The sequence below is a fragment of the Enoplosus armatus genome, chromosome 3 (genome assembly GCF_043641665.1).
Source record: "Enoplosus armatus isolate fEnoArm2 chromosome 3, fEnoArm2.hap1, whole genome shotgun sequence".
Classification (NCBI taxonomy): domain Eukaryota; kingdom Metazoa; phylum Chordata; class Actinopteri; order Centrarchiformes; family Enoplosidae; genus Enoplosus; species Enoplosus armatus.
The window spans coordinates 15,751,710-15,774,572 of record NC_092182.1 but is presented as its reverse complement, the minus strand read 5'-3'; the positions used below and the strand labels follow the sequence as shown (position 1 = coordinate 15,774,572).

At 38.5% G+C, this 22,863-nt stretch overlaps 1 protein-coding gene across 1 annotated transcript; it reads right to left on the bottom strand.

The window, feature by feature from the left end:
* Positions 1-1,257: 1,257 nt before the first annotated feature.
* LOC139282763 (caM kinase-like vesicle-associated protein) lies at positions 1,258-5,240 on the bottom strand. The gene is made up of 10 exons (XM_070902632.1): positions 5,146-5,240; positions 4,915-5,046; positions 3,643-3,717; positions 3,337-3,475; positions 3,099-3,219; positions 2,889-2,964; positions 2,654-2,790; positions 2,467-2,545; positions 2,247-2,334; positions 1,258-1,569 (listed from the first exon to the last, which is right to left on the bottom strand). The coding sequence occupies exons 1-10, from the start codon at positions 5,238-5,240 to the stop codon at positions 1,258-1,260; spliced, it is 1,254 nt and encodes a 417-aa protein (XP_070758733.1).
* Between the last annotated feature and the right edge of the window lie 17,623 nt (positions 5,241-22,863).

Here is a 22,863-nt window from a genome sequence, read left to right as displayed (position 1 = left end):
TCAGTGAGGGACAACTTGAGAAAAATGTCACAGTTTCAGCAATATTAGTATTGCTCATTTTATTCATTCACAAGCGTTGTAGCAACCCGTTAGCTCAGCTAAATGTTGCTAAATACACACGTAAATAAAAAAATACACATGTATACGATTCAAATATACATAGTGGTACAGAATATGGACTCAGCTATAAACTCTGAAATTTACTAATTACAAGTGACAACACAACAACGACAGCTAAAACATCACTCCACATACAATGCTCTAAATTGAGTTTTCTGTGTTTTAATTGAAGTGTGAAAGAAGACAGAACACAAGTATCAATACAGCAGCGTAAAACTAAACAGAAGGGCAAAGGAAAACAGCTAAAACATTTCAAAGAAATCAGTAAGCAATTATAATCAAGTTGTTTCTTTTGAAACATTTCAGTACATTACTGCAACAAATATTAAGGCACTTAAACTTAAAAATATGCTTTCTTGTTGCTGTAAAATTGTAAGTTGACTGAAGTTGCACTGCACTGAATATAAATCAGCAGATATCTAGCTTGGTTGTTAGGTTTAATCCACTAATTGATGATATGTATCTGATTGTTACCCAATAAACTGTAAGAATACTTTAAGGACAGTCTTCAGCCTGCCATTGGTATTATATCTTTTTAAAATGTTCATCATAGCTAAGTTTTAAGCTATGCTGGAAATATATGTAACTGTAAATGTATTCCTATCAGAAGCATGGTTTCTGAAGAGTTGTCTAAAATATGCATGCGAGAAAGTATTCTCATAAAATTACATATTTTCAAATCCTGATATGATCAATTTAACCAATCTTTCAACTCATAATTTTAAGTCACAAGACGTGAACTCAGGGTCGTAAGTCCTGAAGCTGAAAACTAGCAATTTGTTTAAACAGACAAATACATCTCTATACAATGAGCTGATGAATAAAGATGAATTAATTTCACCAAATCACACTATGAGTTTTTACAGTTTTCAGAGAAAAGGAAACAGAAGAGCTACTTTGCAACTAGATTTAAAGGGACTTGTACACAAAATAACAAGGGAGAGTGGAGAACACTATTCAATAGACCAATCAGTACAGATGGCAAAAATGATGAAATACATGGTGTTGTGAAATACTTCAGCAAACTGGGGGGTAGTCGAACAGCATAGACATGGTATCATCACGCCAAATTTATTGGCTCTACTGCACATGTGTTTGTTGGTTGGCAAGGGTCCTCTTCTTGTATTTCTTTAACGCCTAGTCTCCCTTTCTCTGTGGCAACATTTGGGGAACATCGCCATTGCACCGCGCCTGTGGCTGCTCCTCCTGTCTGGCCGCAATGGGCAGGGAGAGTGCAGAGATGGTGGCAGTCTGTGTGTCAGGAGCCTTTTCGCTAAGAGCAGCCTTTATGCTGGCAGCAACACCATCGCCACTGCCAGCTGGAGGAGCAAGAGCGCCGCTGGGTGTGTTGGGGTCAGCTGCAGCCCCTGCAGCAAGACCTGAGGCCCCAGATTCACCCTGATCAGACGCTCGAAGCCTCTTCATGAGAGTGGTCACTCTGACAGCTTTCTGTGAGTAATGAAAAGATATGGTGAGTTCAAATTACGTGATAGCATACAATATGGTACCTTTGAGAAAGGCCTATGACTGACATGTGTCAGCAAATATAATCTAATAAAAATATGATGCTGTACAAACAGCTTTGGTGGTGTGTCACCTTCTACTTTGATAACAAAGTTTCTTTTAGACATATTATTTTGGCACCCAGTGTCTCTCTCTGGAATGCACACTTGCTGTCTTTCAGCAGGGAAACATCACCAATAGCATACAAACAATATAGAATAAACTTTGAAAACAATTTTAAACATCAGTTAAGTCAAAGTGAAGCATTTGTAGGGATATATAAACATGTTCTTGACAATTTAGACATGAGAAGTTAGTTAGTCAGTGTGAAATAAGGGGAAGAACCACAAGGTAATGTAGGGATAAATGGACAGTTGTTACAGCACTTGATTATAGTTGCCATAGTTAATAACAGTGAATGCAGTATGTATATTAAGATTTATTCAGTTCAAAATGTTGGTAATATTATGAAAAAATAATACATTTTGAAAGTATAGCAAATCCAAAATATTTCAGATAGACACAGCAGTCCTCCTAGTTCATGATCATGAACCATTGTGTTGAACACATGTAATAATTAAAGTCATATGAGCAAAAACATATTGATATATGAGAAGTGATACCTTCCACTTGGCTTTGGCAAAGTTCTTTTCTATTTGGGCACAAACGCCATCCTTGATGTTCTTGTCTGAGGCTGCATTTCCAGAAATCCTGAGAGAAGCAACAAGAGAACAAATTTTTCCAGCATGTTATTATATTTGGGATACCTATATAACAAAGTTCACAGTTCACATGAGTTTTGTTGGTGTGACCATATTTGATTAACTTTATTTCTTTTTTTACCATTCGTGGGCAATAGCTTCCTGTGCAGTCAATCGCTGATCTTGGTCCACTTCCATCAAAGATGCCACTAGGTTTTTGGCTGCAAAACAAAATAATGACAGTGAACGTCAGACCTTAAATACATCACCCGTGACATGCAAAATACAATTTCTTTAATATAAATTTTAATAAACTGATTATCTCTTACCAGAATCTGAAATGTCATCCCAATATGGTGAATCAAACTCATAGTCCCCTGACAAAATCTTTAGGAAAAGGTTCTTATCACGATTGTCAGAGTCATCTTCATCGGCATCATCATAGAAAGGAGGGTTTCCAGACAAACTATTGAGTTGGCAGAATAAGAGCATTATAGGGCAACACTTAAATATACTTCAGAACATTACTGTGGTATATTTGTGAGCACATTGCTGGTCACTTACAGTATATACATGGTGACACCTATGGCCCAACAATCCACTGGTCTTCCATATCTCTGCCTCCCGACCACCTCAGGAGCTGACAGCAAAAACAACCTTTAAGCTGTATCTTTAGACTAATTGATCAACAGTTGTTTCTGTAGTGTGACTCCAAATCTATCAAATTAACTTAGTTAAAACCTAATTTTTTTTAGTAACAGTCTGGTCACTTACCAAGATATTCTGGAGTCCCACATGGGTCCTTAATGAGTCCATTTTCCAGTTTTGCCAACTGGAAGTCACTGATAACAATTTTGGAGTGCTTCAAACGATTAAAGTACACCAAGTTCTCCAGCTGTGTGAGTGAGCAGATGAAGGTTTATCAAACTGGATAGCAGTTATTCATTCATATCTTGTTTGGCCTGTGGTGAAATACTACTATTATTCACTAGGTGTCAGCAGTGTAATATACCTTAAGATTTCTGTGGACAATTTTCAGAGAGTGCAGGTAAGCTACAGCTTCCAACACCTGCCTCATAACATTGCTGGTGTCCCTCTCAGAGTAGTATCCTTGATCTTGAATCCAGTCAAACACCTCTCTGCCGGTAGCGCTGAAGAGACGGGACATCTAAATTAAATGCACTTGCACTTGTTGAAGACAGGAATGCCAGACAATTTTCACATGTTGAATAAAACATCAGTTTTATACGATTTGAGGAAGTACAGTGCACGCCCGTCTGTGCCCACATTTATCTCAAGTGCCTCCAATAATACTCACAGCTCCAGAAAAAGGAAGTACTCTTTCTTAGTTTCAAAAGCGTCAACCAGCTGGAGGATGTTATGATGTTTTACCCTTTGAAAAGCAAGGAAAGAGGGGGGTGCGGGGGGGGGGGGGGGGGGGGGGTAGAGGGATGTAAGTGGGGTTAAAATGAGCAATAAATAGAGTGAAGGAGTAGTACAAGCTATAGAGCTCAACCCATGTGAGGGTGAAATTTTAAAACACCAGATGACTGGACATAAGCTTCCCTTGAGTAATAACCAATAACTATAATAATATGTAATTTAATTGTTTTTAATGCTTAATGATCATCAATGTTGATTATTACTATAACGTCCTTTCATTTGCTAGTGGATCTGTTGGCTTTTATTACATATTGTTCATGGTGCAAATGTGACTTAATTGCAACAATAATTAATAGTTTACTACTATGACACCTCAGGCTATGGTTTAAAGGATAAAGCTGTTGATATTCTATATTTTTGTTGTTGTAAACAAATCCAAAAGACCAAAACCAGAAATGTGTTAGTTTGTCACTTAAAGGTCCCATATTATGCTAATTTCAGCTCTACATTTTTATTCTGGGATTCCACTAGAATAGCTTTGCATGTTTTACAAAAGTCCTTATTTATCTTATACTTCAATCAGCCCCTCAGTTCACCCTCTGTCTGAAACAAGACATTTGAGACAAACTGAACAACCTCCAAAAACTTGAAGAGTAGTCCTGAGCAGGGCGGTCGAATAACTTAGGCAGAGTGGGTGGATGAGCGTGTCCCTGCATTTCGTGGGCGTGCTGTGCCTGGATCAGATGAACCACTGGGGGCGTGGCTGAGTGCGGTGACTGTATAGTTGTGACATCACAACCTTGCGGAAGTCCTGACGGCTCGTTTAAAGGCACAGTTTCTGAATATGGTGTACATTTCTCCGTGGACTGAGTGTTTTGAAACTTTCACAGTATTTATACAGCACCTACACCAGCTTTATATTAAAAAAAGACATGGAAATCTGACTTTTTACAATATGGGACTTTTAATACTTTCTGACTTCCCACCCTGTCTGTGGCACTTAGCCCCGAGGATTAATTTGTTCCTCCTGAAGACATAAAAAAAAAAAAACGACAACTAAACTACTTTTTCTCCACACTTTGCTTTGTCTTTGGCTCGACCTGAAGAAAGAGTTTTGCTGATGGTTTGTGATTACACTTTGTCTCAGTGCCAGGACAGTGCCTCAGACATGTAAGCTCTATAATAAGGAGCTTAAAACTTCACTTACATCTTTAAGATCATTATCTCATTCTTGGCAGCTTTCCTCACTTTCCTTCCGTCCTTTTTGTGGAACTTTTTACAGGTGTACATTTTCAAGGTGTTCCTATCCTTCGCCCGGAATATCTCACAGAACTCCTCTCTGTTAAAAAGACAAAAGAAGAGGCATACATCATATTTTGACTTAATTCCTTAAAAAGTCTTTACGCGCTTATCAACATTACAACATAGATGTACTCACGATTTAACGATTTGTCCGAGGTCATATTTGTCAGTCACCTCTGAGGGATTGTTGTAATCCTTCTTCTCCCCGAGTGTTAGACAACCAAATGGCATGGCAGCTCGTGCCCTAGCCAGGGAATGTCCTGCCACAACACAACCTGTCAGCGATATGAAACATGTTAGATTTACCTGAATAGCACAGCAACATTTCGACCAAATCTCCACAGAACAAAGTGGATATGAACACAGGTGAGCAGCTGAATCAGAGAAGCCGACATTTGGCCCTGTAGTCTCATTACTGAATAACATTAAACAGTATTACTGTAAATGTATTGTTTTAATAAACTGTTTCATTAATGGCAATAAAAGAAATGGAAAAAATGTTGCTCTATGATGGCACTTAACACAAAATGAATGCAGTAAATCAATGCAAACATTTATAGGGAGCAGTTTGAGCGCATGATTATTTCTTTCTCCAAAACCTTGTTGGTCATACATCTGAGAATAGGTGTAAGTGGAATTGAGCTTATGGGAGCCAATTATTTCAAATTAAAGAGCAAAGCAACATAAAAATGAGGTTTTCCAATAACATAATCTTCTTCTGTGAACTCATGTCAGACTGCCAGGCTTGTTTCTTTCCACTCTGCAGTGAGTCAGCCCTGTACTGCAGCACCAATAGCATTATTCATCTGTCTGCTTTCTACAGTGAAGACTATTCAGATGGACTTGACCCTGTGCCGTAGCTGTAACTTCTGTATCATTTTCGTTATATTTTGAAAGACTCTTGAAAGTTGAGAAAGCTATTAACACGCAAGCTCCAGAGGAACAAGTGGAGAAAAGTTTTGTGTTTCAATTTCTGCAAACAGCAAGCCAGTGACAGATGAAGTTGCCCACAGTTATAATGATATACACAATGCACTTCAGACTAGCTCACAGTATTCACATTCACTGAGGTACATCTTCACAGTGTATGCTTAGCAAGTAGAACCTTACATTAATTAAGTAGAGTGAAATGTTTGAAAACATTTACTGTGATTAACATATATTACAATCAAGATAAGCAGTCACACAATTAACAGAAGTGTAGTGTAGGGGTGAGGATGGATAAAATATTCTATCACAGTGTATGAAATTGGATTTCTTAATTAATCTCTTGAGAAACTTCATGGATAAAATACCAGACAGTGATGTCTGTTTTTGGCTAAACCAGTTAATTAAATACCAGACACATAAGGCACATCATTGTATTGACATATATTGGCGTAGAGCAGAGCTGCTCATTGATTTGCAACATGGAAATACACAACCAGAGATATTACTGTGAAGGGATAGATACCGCAATATATATGGTATGGAAAAATCTCTGTCTCCCAGTATATACTGTCATATCGTCCAACCATACTTAACCCTTTCACGCATAGTGGTCACTACAGTGGACAGCTATTCAAAAGCTGTTTTCTTGTATATGCATGGGTTTTAATGGTATAGTTGCACATCAACCACCTCAGTGGACGCTAGTGCGTCATCCCATACACTGCCACTCACTGGCCAGCCATTGTAAGCGCAACACAAATGTCTCAAAACCAAGATGGCCAGCGGAAGGCCAGAAATGCTGAGCAGCTCAGGAATAACTTGCCAATCCTTCTATAGTAGGAGACCCTTGCAGGTAAATAAAATTTGGTAACATCAAGTAACAACTAAGGAGTAATACAATTGTTAAAATTTCCATTTTATTCATTGGTGTGTTAAATACATATTTCTTCAGTTGAAAACTCAAACGCATGCTGTCCACCCGAGTGGACATGTGAAGAACTTGAGAAGAAAATGAGCGTTTGAAAAAAATGAAGTTAAATTGTTTTTTTCATGCCTAAAGAGAAATAAAAACACTTAGGAAAAAAATCCTGACTGAGGCTGTCATAATTCATGCATGAAAGGGTTAATAGCAGCTTAGATAAATAAATACACTCTCAGTCAAACTATGCGCTCACTCTGCTGACCACGGCAACACAACATAAATAACTGCAGGATAAATCACTGCATTCAACATAACATATCCAACTGTAGACAACCAAAAGCCCAATAAATGAAGTTCACCCACATGAAGTCCTTTAACACATTTCTATGCCAATTTCACAGCCTCAATAAATAAATAAATAACTCAATAATAAATCACATAACCCTGCAGCTTTTTTTTTACGCCATGAAAACTGGAGAGCTACCATGGACATAGGGTGATATAACACGGGCTGATTTGCTATAACATGATTTTCTGATGCCGCTTGAGCAATAAGCATCTTGGTGGTGTTTTTTACTTAAATGTTTGCTTTATTAGTAACTTTCTGTTTTTGGTAAAAAACATTAATAGTAAAAGTAGTTACTAGTGGACCCTGTTGTTACAATTAACTGGAGAAGTGGAATTACATACTTAATATATATATATACACACAACTTTTAATGAGGGTGACTTCGCTGCAGCTGCACAGCAGAATACTCTACAGGTCCACCACTAGTAGCTAAATATTACTGGTGAAATAGGATGCTTGTATGGAAAACAGACCCAGTTTTTTGGCAGGCCTTTCAGTAGAAATGGCAGCCAGAACAGAAGAGTGGGAGTAGAGAAATTCTGACTGAGGTGCTGTCTGGAGCCTCAGTCAAGACCCTATCAGAGGCAGAGATTTCTCCCAGCTTTAGCATCCTTTAATATCTTTAGTACAACAAAGAGTGGTCTAATAAATATAAAAATGGAGAATGCACATGTTAAGAGGATGGTCTGTGTGTATGTGCTGTATTACTTATAAGCAACAAAGCAGAAGGTCTCATGCAGAAGATGTTTCTGTCATATTGTGAATCAAGAGAGAGTCTTTTGTTGGGAGACAGTAGGCTGTGTATACAGTGTGCTACTGTCCACAAGGGGACTCATTACTCTATCATCTAGTCTCCACAGATCTCTGCTGTGGAGCTGATATAAAAAAGTTACTTTATGTAAAACGCTTGGTTATTATAATTAAAGAGAGTCTGTTTCCACTGATGTTCCAGGTTTAAGCCTCTTTGTTGATGCTGATTCAATGGAGCTTGTCTGTCTTTGATCCATACACTGTAGGGAGAAAACATAAACCATGACGTTTTTCATTTGGATAGAGTCCTATACATTAACTGAGTATTAAAGTAGCTGTGCTCCAGTGCTGTAAGTCTCTTTATTTCTTTTTTATTCTTTCTGCCACAAACAGTGTACATGATCTGTTCTTTACATGGGATTGGTCAACATGTCACTGTAATATCTAACAGGTCTTTGAACCTGCCATTCAAAATTGGTATTAAAAAAGTAAAAAAAAAAAACAAAACAGGCATGTCACTCATTGACGAAAAACACTCCTCTGCCAGAAGAATTACATCAGCGAAACAACATATGAACACTTTTGAAATTACTGAAGGAAAGACATTTGGTACAAGATCATCCACCAGTTGAAATACATGCATTTCCGGTAATACTTCCCCTATATAAGAAGTTCTCGTGCCAGCTTTTACAAGATCTCTGACCTGCCCCTGATGCTACCTTAACTTCTCACCATGGCCCGGTATGTACTGATATACACTGCAGTTAATAGTATTTGGGTTACTGCCAGAGAAAGTTACGAGAAGTGACAACCAAAGTAATTTCAGCTCACAACACACAGTATTTAGGGAATTCCACAAGTGGTGCTCTGTCAATATCAAACACATGCTGGGTCAAATGCTATTTAATATTGGTTTTGTTTTCATATTAGGCTGCAGTTAAAGCATCACAATAGTCACAAATTTGAGAATGAAGAGTGTTAACTTGGACCCTGTGATCTAAAATATAACAGAATAGTAAGGGTTAACCACAAGTGGTCCAGGATGAGGTTGACTTGTATGCTGGTTTCTGAACAGTTGAGTTCCAGTTTTGCCTTGAACCTTTACATCTCTAATGTCTGTTGATCTTAAAGCTCATGGTCAAGTTTAGTTTCAATTTTAAACACAAGCTGACCCAACTACGTAACGGTATTTTCATGACAATGATTAAATTAACCATGCAGTATGTCATTGCAGGCACACATCACCAGCATTTCTAAGTCAATATTACTTTATGCAGTAAAAACTGCCCCTCTCACACTAAGCCAGACTTGCTTTAATGTTGTTAAAGTGCATTTGAAGGTCTACTTGGAGTAGCCAAAGGGACCAGGTCTCTTCTATTCAACCATTATTTCTATTGTTAAGTTCATCCCAGACATTTTTACTCAGGGCTGCATTTTATCCAAAAGTATGCACAAGTGAAGAACACGTTTCCCGGGGGTGAGAAAAGAGGGTCGGAGAATGTCAAGCAAAAAGCAGATCTCTTACTGTGGCACAATGATGCATTTCAGTACACCATTTGCCTGATCAACATGCAGCATACAATAGCATGCCCCTGTGTCCTAAAGGGCTGTCAGTATGCCATTAGTCTGGAGTATGATGAGCATTTGGAAGATATGCTCCAGCTAAATCACAACCTCTGCATGAATCCTGCAAGAACAATACCCAGACTCACCATTAGTGCTTTCTGGCTCTCACCTAGATTCACACAACTGTGCTGCCTGGGTATCAGAATTATTCATTTTCACAATACCTCAATCCTGAGCCATGATGCTTATTCAGAACCAAAAGAAACACACAGATGATGAACACAAGAACAAATAATTCTATTTATTTCCTTTCTGTCATGCCTAAACTCTTCCATTGTGTTTTGTTTTTTTTTTTCGCAAGGTGTCAATCCACAGACGTCATCAGATGGCTTAAACCAAATCTTCCATTCATGATATCATTTAGAAACTAAGCTTCTTAGCTTCTTGAATGGGCCTCTTTGGTACACTTTGCTGGCGTCCTTCTCTCAAAATAACCACACCACCAATTGCCACCTCACAAAGGCAAACAATACCGTGCCTGCCACACAGAGTTAAGGGGCGAGGCTGATGTGAGACCATTTAATGCAATCATTAGACCTCAAAATGAATCATAGATCCCTATACCTGTTCTCGGAAGCTTGACTCACAGTACCTCAGTGCACCAAACACTAAACAGTAAGTATGATAAGACAGACAGAATTTTGTGCGCACTTGTTTTTCTCCCCTTTCAAAGCAATCTTGGAGATAAAAGGCGGTTCTCCTTCACCAGAAGAAGAAAAAGATAGAAGGCACTTGACTATTGCTGACTCAGGGGTCTTTTATCTTTGCCTTTTGAAAGATCTGAATGAAGTGTTCTTCATTAATGGGAATGTAAATGCTGTTTCAAATTCACTGTTGCAGAGCTCGGCATCAGGAAAACTTAGCTGTGGACACCCTTGGGGGATAATGACAAAGGCAGAGCTGCTGCATTTGATAAACAGGTTTCAAATATGTGTCCAATTAATTTTCCAGTACAATAAAGTAGGTAAAGGTAAAAAAAAACCCAACTTGTTTTCCTGTAATAACAGCCGTAATAGACAAACTATAAGACCTAGAGTCATATCACAAAAATGAGAAACTTGCAGTTGTCAGTAATATTTAAATGTTGTTTTACTAATATATTCAAATAATGACTTACTGCATGGCTTAATTTATTATTATTATTATTATTATTATTATTATTATTGTTATTATGAGAGCAACAGCAACCATGGCTCAACTATGGCTCAAATAGGACTGGAGCTTGGCCTACATCTAGACCAGGGCTCAAATTAGCTTTTCCAGACAGGATATGTTTGTGTTTTTTTTTAACAAATGTATCACTGTGCCCAGGCCAACAGAGGCATGGCAACAATCACTGTAAATCAGGGAGAAAAACAAAGAGGATGCAAAAACAGACAAACATTGATGAGCCCAACAGGAGCTCAAATTTGACAGAAAGTCAAAGTCAAGAGTGGAACAGGGTGGAGTTTGTGTATATGTGTGGGGGGAAATGTATGGCATCCATCTTTGAGCCACAAGCCAAACTCACACAAGAAACTGAGGGGCAATTCAGGTGTAGCTCTTTGTCTTTTTGATTTGTTTTGCTTTCACTGTTCAAGCAGTTCATGCTGTAGTCCAAACTTATTAGTAATTGAAAACTGTTACATTAACACAGTAAATAATGGCATGATTTAATTATTTGGTAAGAACATGTGATTTGGGCCTATAGAAATTGCATTGACCTGACTTGATGGTTCTAATTATAAAGTGCAGGTACTGAAAGGACATACTGGGATCATAAAGCTGCCATTTCATCTCATCATGCTCCTCCTGTGTCTTGGAAATAAATTACACACATCTGGGTCATATTAACAACTGGAATCAACCACACATTAAGACTATCAGCCATGACAGTTATATTATATTATATTATATTATGATCTGTTGCGAGGTGCAAGAACATTATAATGGCCTAAGGACCTGAAAGACCTGGAGATTATGGACGTTAATATCTCTTTACACTATTGAGAAATTATGTCATCTATCATTCTTGAATTCACTGATTCGTCTTTACACCTGTACAGTATGAAATCTCAGGTGACATCGTAGACACCCACCACAGGTCTAATTTTGAAGAATAAAAACAAAGGATGCATGATGCATCTTCTCACAATGTTCTAGCTGTTGCAGCCTGAGGGGAAATGTTATCATTTAAAATAAAATGTGTTTCACCCTAACACCTTTCAGACACTGTAGGTTCAGTTTTGACATAAATTGGAGGGATTATGTTCTACACAGTTAAAACAACAGTCAGTTCCAACTAACCTTGGAAATTACACTAAACAACATAATGAGGGTGTTATATTTAGAGGTACAATTTGCAGACAGACAGAGGTGCTAATAAATTTCACATTTTAAAAGCTGGGTGACATGAATCTACTGCCATATTTCAATCCACATGTTAAATAAGTAAATTCATGATCAAAGACTTTAATTTTAGATGTGTCCGCAAGGGTGTTTACGGATTTCATTCAGTGAGAGATTTTTAAGTATCAATTCAGTGTCAAATTGACATGAAGCTTCTCAACGTCATCCAACTAGAGTGCTTTCTAACTTTAAACACCATTACTGATACGCCTGCTGAGTCATGCTGACCAACTGAGATGAAAATTGGATGATGCACACTGACCTTCCCTAAAGTAGCTGCTCTTTGTTATGCATACTGTTTACTGTTGCCTTGTTACAGTTTGTTGTAGGTCCTATTTTGTCAGGTAACTGTTTGTGTGTGTGTGTGTGTGTGTGTGTGTGTGTAGGAGGATATTTATGAAGCAACAACTGAAATTTCTCGGGCATCTCTGGATGCAGTTTTGGGGGCACTGGGAGCACACATTACAATTAAAATTTCCTGTTAGATCACTGAATGAAGATTGAAGAAGGTTTGTGCTTTTTTATTTGCTACATAAAAACTACATACAAGTGGTTTGGTGCCTTTTTTTAATTAAATAATTATCATGTTATTATCCTTATTATGTCAAAGTCATGTCAGACAGTGGCAGCAGGCCAGAGGGAGCTGTGGATTTGGCCACAGCCGAGCCTCTTCAAAGGGAAAGGCTTGGTGACAGGGGGCAGATGGTGGTGATGATGTTTGAGCCAAATCCTAAAGCCTGTAATGCCTCATTTATGGTCTAAATGTCGCCCTCACTAGCTGTGAACACAAAGAACCCATTTACACTTTTCAAGGACATTATATCACACATGAACAGAAGCAGAGACATGTGTTTGTTTTTGTGTTTTGGTGTTTGAAGAACATTTTGATGAGCATGAATCAGTCCTCCTTGGCTGCTTGGGCTCTGCAATGCTTTGAGTTCACCATTCATCTCTTCTTCGGGCATCACTGGCTCATCTGACCAGTTTCTTCTGATGTTGTTTTGTTGCCATGGTCACCAAGTGCTACAGTATGCACCATGGTACTGTCTGTGCGGAACAGCTCTCTGCGCACTCATCAACATTACCGCCCAAGACCACTGGCACTTCATGACTGAAACTCTTCAATTTTCTGATCTGAAGCAGTTACAAAACAAGATCCTCCAGCATATGACGCAAACTAATCACAACAAAGAACTATTTACATTTATTTTACCATCTCAAACTGAAAACAGTTTGCCCCAGTAATCTGACAGCTACTTTAACTTAGTTAACTGTAGCTGAATGCCCAGTGACACACACCATGACCCAGGCAACACATTCATTTCACCGTGAAGCCTGTTACATAAACAAAAGGCCGCAGCTCTAGTCAAATAAGCTTTTTAAACACTCTATTCAATGATGAATCTTTCACTGTTTCTCAGAACCGGCCATCAAGGATAAATGGAAGAGAACAAATTGACACCTGTAAAAGAAAATGCAGCAGCATACGTACATCGGAGGATTCTATCTCAATGTAATTTTCAACCATTTTCCTTTATTAACCTTAGATTTAGTTTAATCTTTAAATGTCAGCCATTCATAAATGAGCCATACATCTTTCCTATAGTATCACCTTGTGTCTGTAAAACCCCTACAAAGTGTTTTCTGCTCTTAGTGTGACATCCCTTCTCATGTCACCACCATACAAGTCCATTGTTTCCTGCGTCAGACCAACTGGCTGTGCAGCAGGGCTTTCCAAACTTTTCTTATGCACAGTTTACATAATGTTAGCCTACTGATTTGATGCCCTAGGATTGATCCAAGTGCATTTACCCGTAATGCTGAAATGAAATCTGCACAACACTGAAACCCTTGCAAGGACCTCTGGAGTGTGTCTGTCTTTTATGGTTCTCTCAGTGGAGGACAGGCACCTTCACTGTTCTGACATGTCAGAGCACTTGCCCTCCTTCTGGGCTGCATGAAGTGGTGGCTTAGGGTTGGCAAAGTAAGTGGGTATTGCAATCACAAGCTCTTTGGGTGTGAAATGATGACAAATAATGACAGGGAGGAGGCAGGGACACCGCGAGACTGTGAGACTGTGAAAAATGTGAACTCAAGAGGTGCTGCAGTCTGAGTGCATCCAGAGCATGCCTTATGTAAAACGGAAGAGCAGTTTGAGCAAGTCTTCATCAACTATAAAGCTCATATTGTGACTTAACTTGTTGACTAATGAGCAGAATGGTGAGTAGAATACGTGTAAACTTTCACAACAAAACAGGTTTCACCGATAATGTCCTGGAAATGTACTGACAACCTCGCTGCTCAAGCAGCATTGACAGTTTAAATATACAGTATTTGCGCATTGGCCAGGTGGACGATGTTGCAGTTGAACAGATCGCACGAAAACTCTCCTGCAGGTTTCTCAAATCACGTGAGCACGTCTTGATATTTCGACCAAAATGTTTTATCGCCGCAAAAGTTTTCGAAAGCGATCATGAGTCCCCCGTATTAGCATGAGAGGTGGTCAGTTCCTGAATGAATAAACCTCGGAGAACATTCCTCAACATCTCCTCACTTCTCGCGTTTTTGCAGTCATATGATGGTAAACCAAAGATTACGCAAACTGCGCTCACTTACCTTCAATGAAGTAAACTGGTAATAATCAATAATCCAATCCTCTGTCTAATGTTTGAGTATCTTCTTCATGCGGCTTCACTTTTTTCTCCTTCCACTGATTTTACAGCCGGCGTGCTTTCAGAGAGATTTGATCCTTCAGCATTTCCAACAAGTCAGCTTGTTCACGGGAGTATTACGTGAACGTGTGATGGTAACAGCGGGCTATGATGCAGGAGGGAGGGGAGGTGTGTGCGCGCGCGTGAGTGCGATGTACCACTATAATGCTGGTGTGCGCGCGCGCGTGTGTATGTGTGCAGCAAATGTTTTGACAATAGTATCATCATTTTTTTGGGACTTTTTAACAGTGAATGACACCTGGAGATGTTCGCATTGAGGGGGGGTCCTCAAAGTCCCTCCGGAAGTTGGTGCCAGTCATTCAACGAGACCATCTCAAGAGCAGCTTCTTAAGGATATAACTCCTTGCACAATCTCCGTCTCTGATCTCCTCTTATAGTGAAGACAGCAATATGGGTTCAAATTATGTGCAGCGTTTCTTTCCCTTTGATATTACAGATTTTTCAAAAATGTATTTATTGAGAGGGAGAGTGAGATGCAGGATGGCCCACACCTTGTTTTATTTTATGAATTTACAGTAAATCTTGTGCTTTCATGCTAGACTCCTAATACCGAAAGATTGAATATTTTATAATTAAAGTTGAATCAGAAAAGATGAACAGACACAGTGGTATTAACTGGTCACAAAACCTTATAGGGCCAGGATGGTTGAGAACAATGCTCACACAGCCTGATTGACTTAATGCATAAGCGGTAAAGATGTAGACCTCGTCATCATGAGGTAGGAGTGGCAACAAAGTGTTGGAGGAACAACCAACACACTTTCACTCAAAAGACACACTATTACAGAATATTCAATAGCCGTCACAACCCACCCATCACGTTAATAAGCAAGCAGCTGATGGTAGACTACTCTGCTGATTTCTCTGCACAGTACTATAAGATCCAGCTCTGCTCTCAACTGATGCAGACCTTCTCAAAGTATGAAACACACCAACCCGAGTAGAGGCAAAAAAAAAAAAAAAATTCCCACAGGGTACGACTGAGGCAAAGCTCGAGTGAACTAAAAGATCTCTGAATCGCACACCTGCTTCACTGGTGTCGGTGCCAACAACAATGCTATGTTTAGAGACACGGAAGATCTTCTTGACGGGCTTGAATTGATCGTAGAGAGCATGAACTATGAGCTCTGGTCTTAAGCTGGTTTCTGATGTGCATTTTAACATACTGTCTGTCATGAATTCAAGCAAGTTCAAGTCTCTGCAAGTCGACTGTCATAGTGTGCTAAAATGAACTGAGACCAGTGCTGCTTGGAGGGTGTGAAAATGCATTTCCAAAGAAGCTTTGGAAAATGACTGGCAGTAATGTAAGTAATACCAGATTAATAGCTCATGGGCCGTATCCCTGCTTCAGAGTTGATGCATGACATAAATATTACCGTGTGGAAAAACATTAACAAATGTTTTGTCTGTTCTCTTTTGGTGATATCAGTATAGGGCTCAAGCCCCTGGAGAAGGTGATGAAATGAGGTAGAAACTACATTAACACCCTAATTGTCAACACACTGGAGCAGATACCATCCTCTACCTCTTCACTGACCAGGTGTGTGTCCAAGAGATCTTTAGTTCTGGATGAGACTGAGTGCAATCTGTTGGTTAAGATCATTGTTAAACAATGAAGATTACCTAACATTTCTGTGTAAAAATGTACATTTTTGGAAGAAGGAAATGTTGGAAACATTGATTTTATGATGTTTGTCTTTAAAATTTCCAAAGTCATCAAACAAAGAAATCTTACATTTTTGCAGAGACCTCTGTGTGTGCATGCAGGAGCCGAGCATTTTCAAGAGAAAACGGTTCTGAACATAGCACATTGCAATTATGTACAGGTATACAGAGGATCTGCAGGGACTTTAGCTGGTAGGCAGACTCTGTAGCACTGGCTTATGTAACAGGAGTGTCTCTTTCCTAAAATGAGTAATGCCGCTAAAAGGCCATTGGGATAACAGGAAAGAGAGTGGTGGAGCATCTTTAACCTGCTCCCCACCTACCCAAAAAAACACCTACTCTCTCTTTTCTGACTCCCGGTATAACATGGCTCTCCACAACTCTGGTTGTCTTAGCAATACAAGTTGGGCTGTATCACAAATCTGAGTCCTGGAATCCCTTATATCACTGTCATTATTTCAGAGCGGGAGGTTTATAATCCTCCACCAATCCTCCACTGCAGGAGGGAGTCAATCACTGTGTCAGCTGTCTACGCTTAAGTCTAAAAGTGTCTTTGAGACATCAACCTGAGATACAAACCCTGAATTTTAATGGGGAAAGACAAATTTGAAATGATTTAAAGGTAAAAGTACACTTGGAAATATAAATATAACCCCGGTGACACAGATGTAAAAGTAGAGCAAAAGCATTTATTCAGCAAAAGTAGACATACGTGGGGAATTTGTTTCAAAAACAGAGCTCAGGGTTTCTTCAGATAAAAGGTGAGATATCTCCATTTTAGGAGACAGCGCAGAGTGTCTGACACACAAATATGTCTAGAACAAGTCATCAATGATGGACATAACATGACAGCATTAAGACTTTGCACACTCTCCCGTGTTTTGTCAAAGCAGCTTAAGAACTGCAGGCCACCTCATCAGTGCACATGTATATTGAAGGATTGTTTACATTCTGCATAAATATGATTTAACTCCATACTCATGTGTTTATGTTCTCATGATTGTATATCTATGTGTTTGACACAACAGTGAAATTGGCGTTGATTTTGGTGCGCTGTCACCATAGTAACAGCCTCTGAAGGGACACGGATATTGCAGCGCTTGGTGCCATTTGAAAGAAGAAGCTAAAATAAAAGTAATTTCAAATCTCTGAGACTCGAGGGGTATTTGCAATATGATGATTATTGTTAAATGTAACTTTCTCTGACCTTCGACTCAGAGTACACACTGCCTTTAGTATTACTTTAGGGGGTCTCTTGTAACCATTTATTAGGCACAGTTCCAATTCAGGTAATCTGTTTATCTCAAAATTTGAAGCTGTGCCATGAAATCAGTTTAAATTGTCACTTGCATTGCCAGTCATTAGAAAGTGCATTGCATTCAGTTGCAATTTGACCTTCAGCAGTCATTGTAGCTGTCTGATAAATGAGAAACTGGTTACAGCCAGTACACTGTGGCTGTTTATGAGATGCAATGTGCAGGATCCCTATACATCATCAGTTATTAGCCATCGCTCAAGTTATTTTTTGCCGTATGTGTTTCAATGGAGGTTAAAATATCTCATAAAATGAAAAACCTTTCTCAGTTCCTCCCAACAAAAACAGTGCCTCCAATACGCCATGCAGAATATTCCTCTAATGTGATTTATATCAGCTGTAATCCACAAGAAGGCTTTTTTTGTTTGTCATACAGTGAAAGCATACGCAAAAGTGGTATCTGCGTCACAAAGCTCGCAGGCAGTACCTCACTGTGCTTCTCTGAAACTACTCAATGCTCTGCTCATCCTTATGTTACCATGGCTGCATCTAGTTAATCCAGCATTTGTAAGTCTGAAATGGACTTGAGTGACTCCCCTGCTTCACTGTTTCAACATGTCTGTCTTCTCGCATCTGAAATCCCTTATAGTCTCTTTATGGGGGAATATTAAAATAGAGGATGTGTGTTTATATTGCATCAGATTTCTTATATTTATATTGTAAGTAGATAACAAAGTGACATCAAGCTTGTAGCTGGCTCATGTATTAACCTTACAGGCTCTATTTTAGTTGTATACCTGCATTTTGTCATTAATTCTTTCTTTGCAGGCAGATACTTTAAGTATAATCTGTAAATAAGGCCTCTCTAATGTATTTAAAAACACAGACACTAAGTAAAACTGCCCACTTGAGCAACAGAAGAATAAGATGTATAGCAAAATTAGGACTGTGTGTCAGAACACACTGCAAAAATATGCCTCTTAGCTCACGCTGTCTCAGAGTCAAACCTGATGTGAATTGATCCTGGTGCAGTTTCTCTTGTTTTTAGGAATATTCTAGAAATAGGTGATTGTATCTGGAAAAAAGACAGTTATCACATAGGTCAAATAATAATAATTTTTGCAGTGCAGGATTGGCTCTGAAATCCTTCTCTGACCAAAGATATTTTTTCTCCACAATCCTGTACTCAAGCTTGTAAAAGATGAGTCAACTTATAGTTCAACTTAGTTGTCATAGAAACCAAAACCAATAGTCATGGGGTCTGTGATGGAAACCTTTGAGGGGCTGAAGGCATGCATCAGTGGAGACCTTGACAGCTATTACAGCAGTTTCTGAAGACATCCAAAAGGTTTCCTGAGAAAACAGTCACAATTATACAATGTCACATGTAAACAATGCTAAAAAATAACAGCCCAAAGTGTAAGTGAATACATAAAATCATGGCTGTTATAATTCCATCAGAAAATGAATCATGTAAAAAAAAGTGCTGTATAAGACCATATTTAACCTCCTAAGACCTGGCATCCACATGCGTGGACATCACATTTTGGGTTATACCATAATACTTAATTCTGCTCATATGGAAATTCAAAATTGTCCCCGTATGCGGAACCACATCATGTCAACAGATGATGCTTAGTTTTTATACTTATCAGGTCCCAATAAGCCCAAATAGCAAAGAGAAATTAAGATAGAGCTTGGGTCTTAGGGGGTTAAAAGACTTAAGAATGATTTTGTGTGTTTTGTGTTTCAGTATTTACAAAATGTTTGGAAATATTTTTTGAATGAATGAAATCATGACTAAACCAGCCTTTTAATACGGTCGTACATACTTTTATTTTGTAAGTTAGACCTACCAGTTATAGGGTCAGTCCAAATTACAAAAGGTTTTGATTCATACCTGCCATGCAGATAGTTTTTGTTTTATTTGCCGATCTGTCTACAGCAACAGAGGTGAATGCTTGTGTTTCTCAAAGCATTGAACATTTTGAAGAAAAAAAATGACCTGGTTACTTTGAAATAGTCCCTGCATGAACTGTTAACGGTGTGTTCTGTGGATTATCCAGAGTGATAAAAGTGACACTGTGTCTGGAAAGATATGTTGCAGATTAACTCTTTAAATGGTCTGAGCACCCAAAACAAAATTTTATTCAAAACTACATGCATAGTTTTGAGGTAAGTGCAAGAATATGTGTGTGTTTTTTTGTTTTAATTTGGCTGGATCGGCCCTTTAACAGTAAATCATATAGACAGTTGGACAAGTCATGTAGATATTGACAGTTTTTGCCTCCATACAAGGAGGGAGGCACAGTGTCACAGATGATACCCTCACACTTCAAGTAGAACATTTGGTGCTCTTTGAGGTTACCATAGCTACCACAACACGGCAAGACCGGATGTCCATAATCTTGATCAGCTCGTAACTGGTGGTGCATCTATGATTTCTGTGTCAAAAGCAAACAGTCCAAACAAACAGTCTGTTTCATGGTGAACATCACTGAAGACAAATGGGACTAAGTCGTAAAACAGCTCGTGTAAACGAGTCCCCAACTTTTAATTCAAAGTCTTGACACAGTGAAAAGATTACAATTCACTGGTAACAAACTAGTCTGGTAAATTTTTATATTGGTTCACGCTCTTGGGACAAAGCAGCAACAACAAATAAATTAACATCCTTTAAAGGTTTCATATCCTTGTAATTACTGTAGTCTCTCTGCATGTGTGGAAAGGCAATTTATCTCCGAGTTGTCTTGTGCTAATTCAGAGTTTATGAGGGCTGCCTTTGGGTCTGCACCGGCACTTAACCACTTTCATAAACAGTAGGACTCTTTTTCCTAATTGCTGCAGGCTACCGCTGATACAGAACTATTACATTTCATACTCTGTGTTACGTCCACAGTTATTTAAAAATAGCTTTAGCAGATTCGATTTATGCAAAAATGATGATGGGTTTTTTGTTTTTTTTCTGAAACGTGATGGCTTTAACCTAAAAATGACAAGATGTGAAGTTACATAATTTTAGATATATAACACTCAAAGTAGTTTGTGCTCACCTATGAATGTAATTTTTATTAATAACCATGTTTGATTTGATATGCAGTAATAGACCTACTTAAGTAATGATGATTAGCGTGATTCTACTTTTGACTATATTAACACAGTTTAATGGTCACATACATTACTTTGTAAAGCAGAAATTCTTTAATCAGTAAAGAATTTCTGAATGTCCAAATGTGAATGCCCCCTTTTTTACATACACCTATGAAATAATATATAATTTGATTACATATTAAGTATATAGGCAGACTTTTCAGAAAATTGGAAATATGTTACTCGCCGGGACTGTGGTGATCCTCTCTCCATAAGGAGGGTGAGCAAATGATGCACTTCAGTGAGAAAGTAAAATATGTATTCAATGTACTCACAGCAAAGTATTCACTTTGAGGCATATACAGTATAATAATCCTTGAATAAATTATGGGAAGGAATATGAGCCAGTGTTACTCGATACTTGAATGGATGTTATTTTATGGGCATTGCTCTCCCAAACTCATTTTATTTAGTCTCCTGACACAAACACGCATACATGAAAGTTATGAATAGATTATAAAACATGCATAAAGCAGTTTGCTAATTTTTCAACCATATCTATCTGCCTTCCTACACACCACCGGTATCAAATGGTGGTTGTCATAGCAACAGGCTCACAAGCCACAACAGGGCTTTTGGAAGACAAATACAGATCAGCATAACAGAAAATCTCCCTTATCCGCATTTTCTGTCTACAAACTCTAAACCCCACTGACGACAGCTAACATGATTGATTCTTGCTTCTCTCTTTTACAAGACACAATAACATACATGGCTGTTAATGACTATATGACTTGTTGTCACTGAATAACATAATATGGTTTTGTTTTTTTTTATAACATGGTTTTATGTGGCATTTCAGGGATGGGTGGCATGGTAGATCAGGGCCTGTGTTCGAACCCCATCAGGGAATCTGTGGTCTTGTGAGTCGGGATGTTCTCTGTCAGAAACATGACTTCATTTGGTAAAAGGTAAATAATGTAGTCTAGTTTTAGCATTCTGATGCAACTTTAGCTTGACTGACGGGTTGGCCCGAGTATCCAAGTTTAGTGCAAGTTTTACTGATGTCAACTGCTTTTATTGAAAGCATTGTTCATATTAATCATATACTTAAGCCCACTGATATTTAAAGATTATAACCATTTACACAGTTACTCAGTTAAACAGTTTTTTTTGAAAATTGAAAAATGTATTCTATTGTGGTCACTTTGTTTGATTTATCCCAAGGCTCTCACATAAGCATGTCTGGTGCGTAGCAATGACTTTGTCAAGCATCCTCTCAGACTCAACACCAGTTTTAATAAAGCAAAGTGTTTAAATACTGGAGGACCTCATGTGTCTTCACAAGAAAAGGTTTACAGCAAAATTTCCACACTGTCATTATCATTTGATCAATATTGTGATATTCTTATTGTTTCATAGCTGAAGTAGGAATACTGTAAAATACTGTACAAGTAGTATGCATTGTGAAAATGTTGACAATTTAAGATGGTAATCCTATCAAAGGGAATTTATCAGACAATTAGATTCAAATATTGAACATGATGTTTTTTTCTAATATTAAGCAATTTCAGCAATTGTGTCCTTGACTGAGCTCTGTAAAGTGGTTGATGTGTCATTTTCAGGTATGAAATCTTTTTGTTCCTGAAGCTACACAGGCACTGACAGGCAATGGATGAATGTTTAGTCAGTCCATTACAGGACACACACCAGACACTGCAAACCCATCACATAGTGTTGAGCTGCCTCCAAAGCTGGGCCCTAGTGTGAAACTAAAAACTTGACACAGTCTCAGCGAATGTTGAAGTGTGATTTTTTACAATTTGAAGCAGCCAAAACCATTTATCAGAGCAAATTGTAACTGAAGAGGACGCTGACAAAGGAGGAATTATTTGAGCAGCTGTGATGGCGTGAGCTGGTCAACAAGGTACGCCTGCACCTGATTAACCTCTCTGTGTGTTTGAGACCTCTGAGTACTGAGTGGATCAGGTTACAATCTTTCATCATTACTTTTTTCATGTGCTTATGCTTATTATCATCTGCAGGATCATTCACTCATTGTCAATACTGCTTTCCAGGTAGTCCTGGATACACACTGTATATTAAAAATAAACAATAAGACAATTCAAATGTGTCAAACATATCAA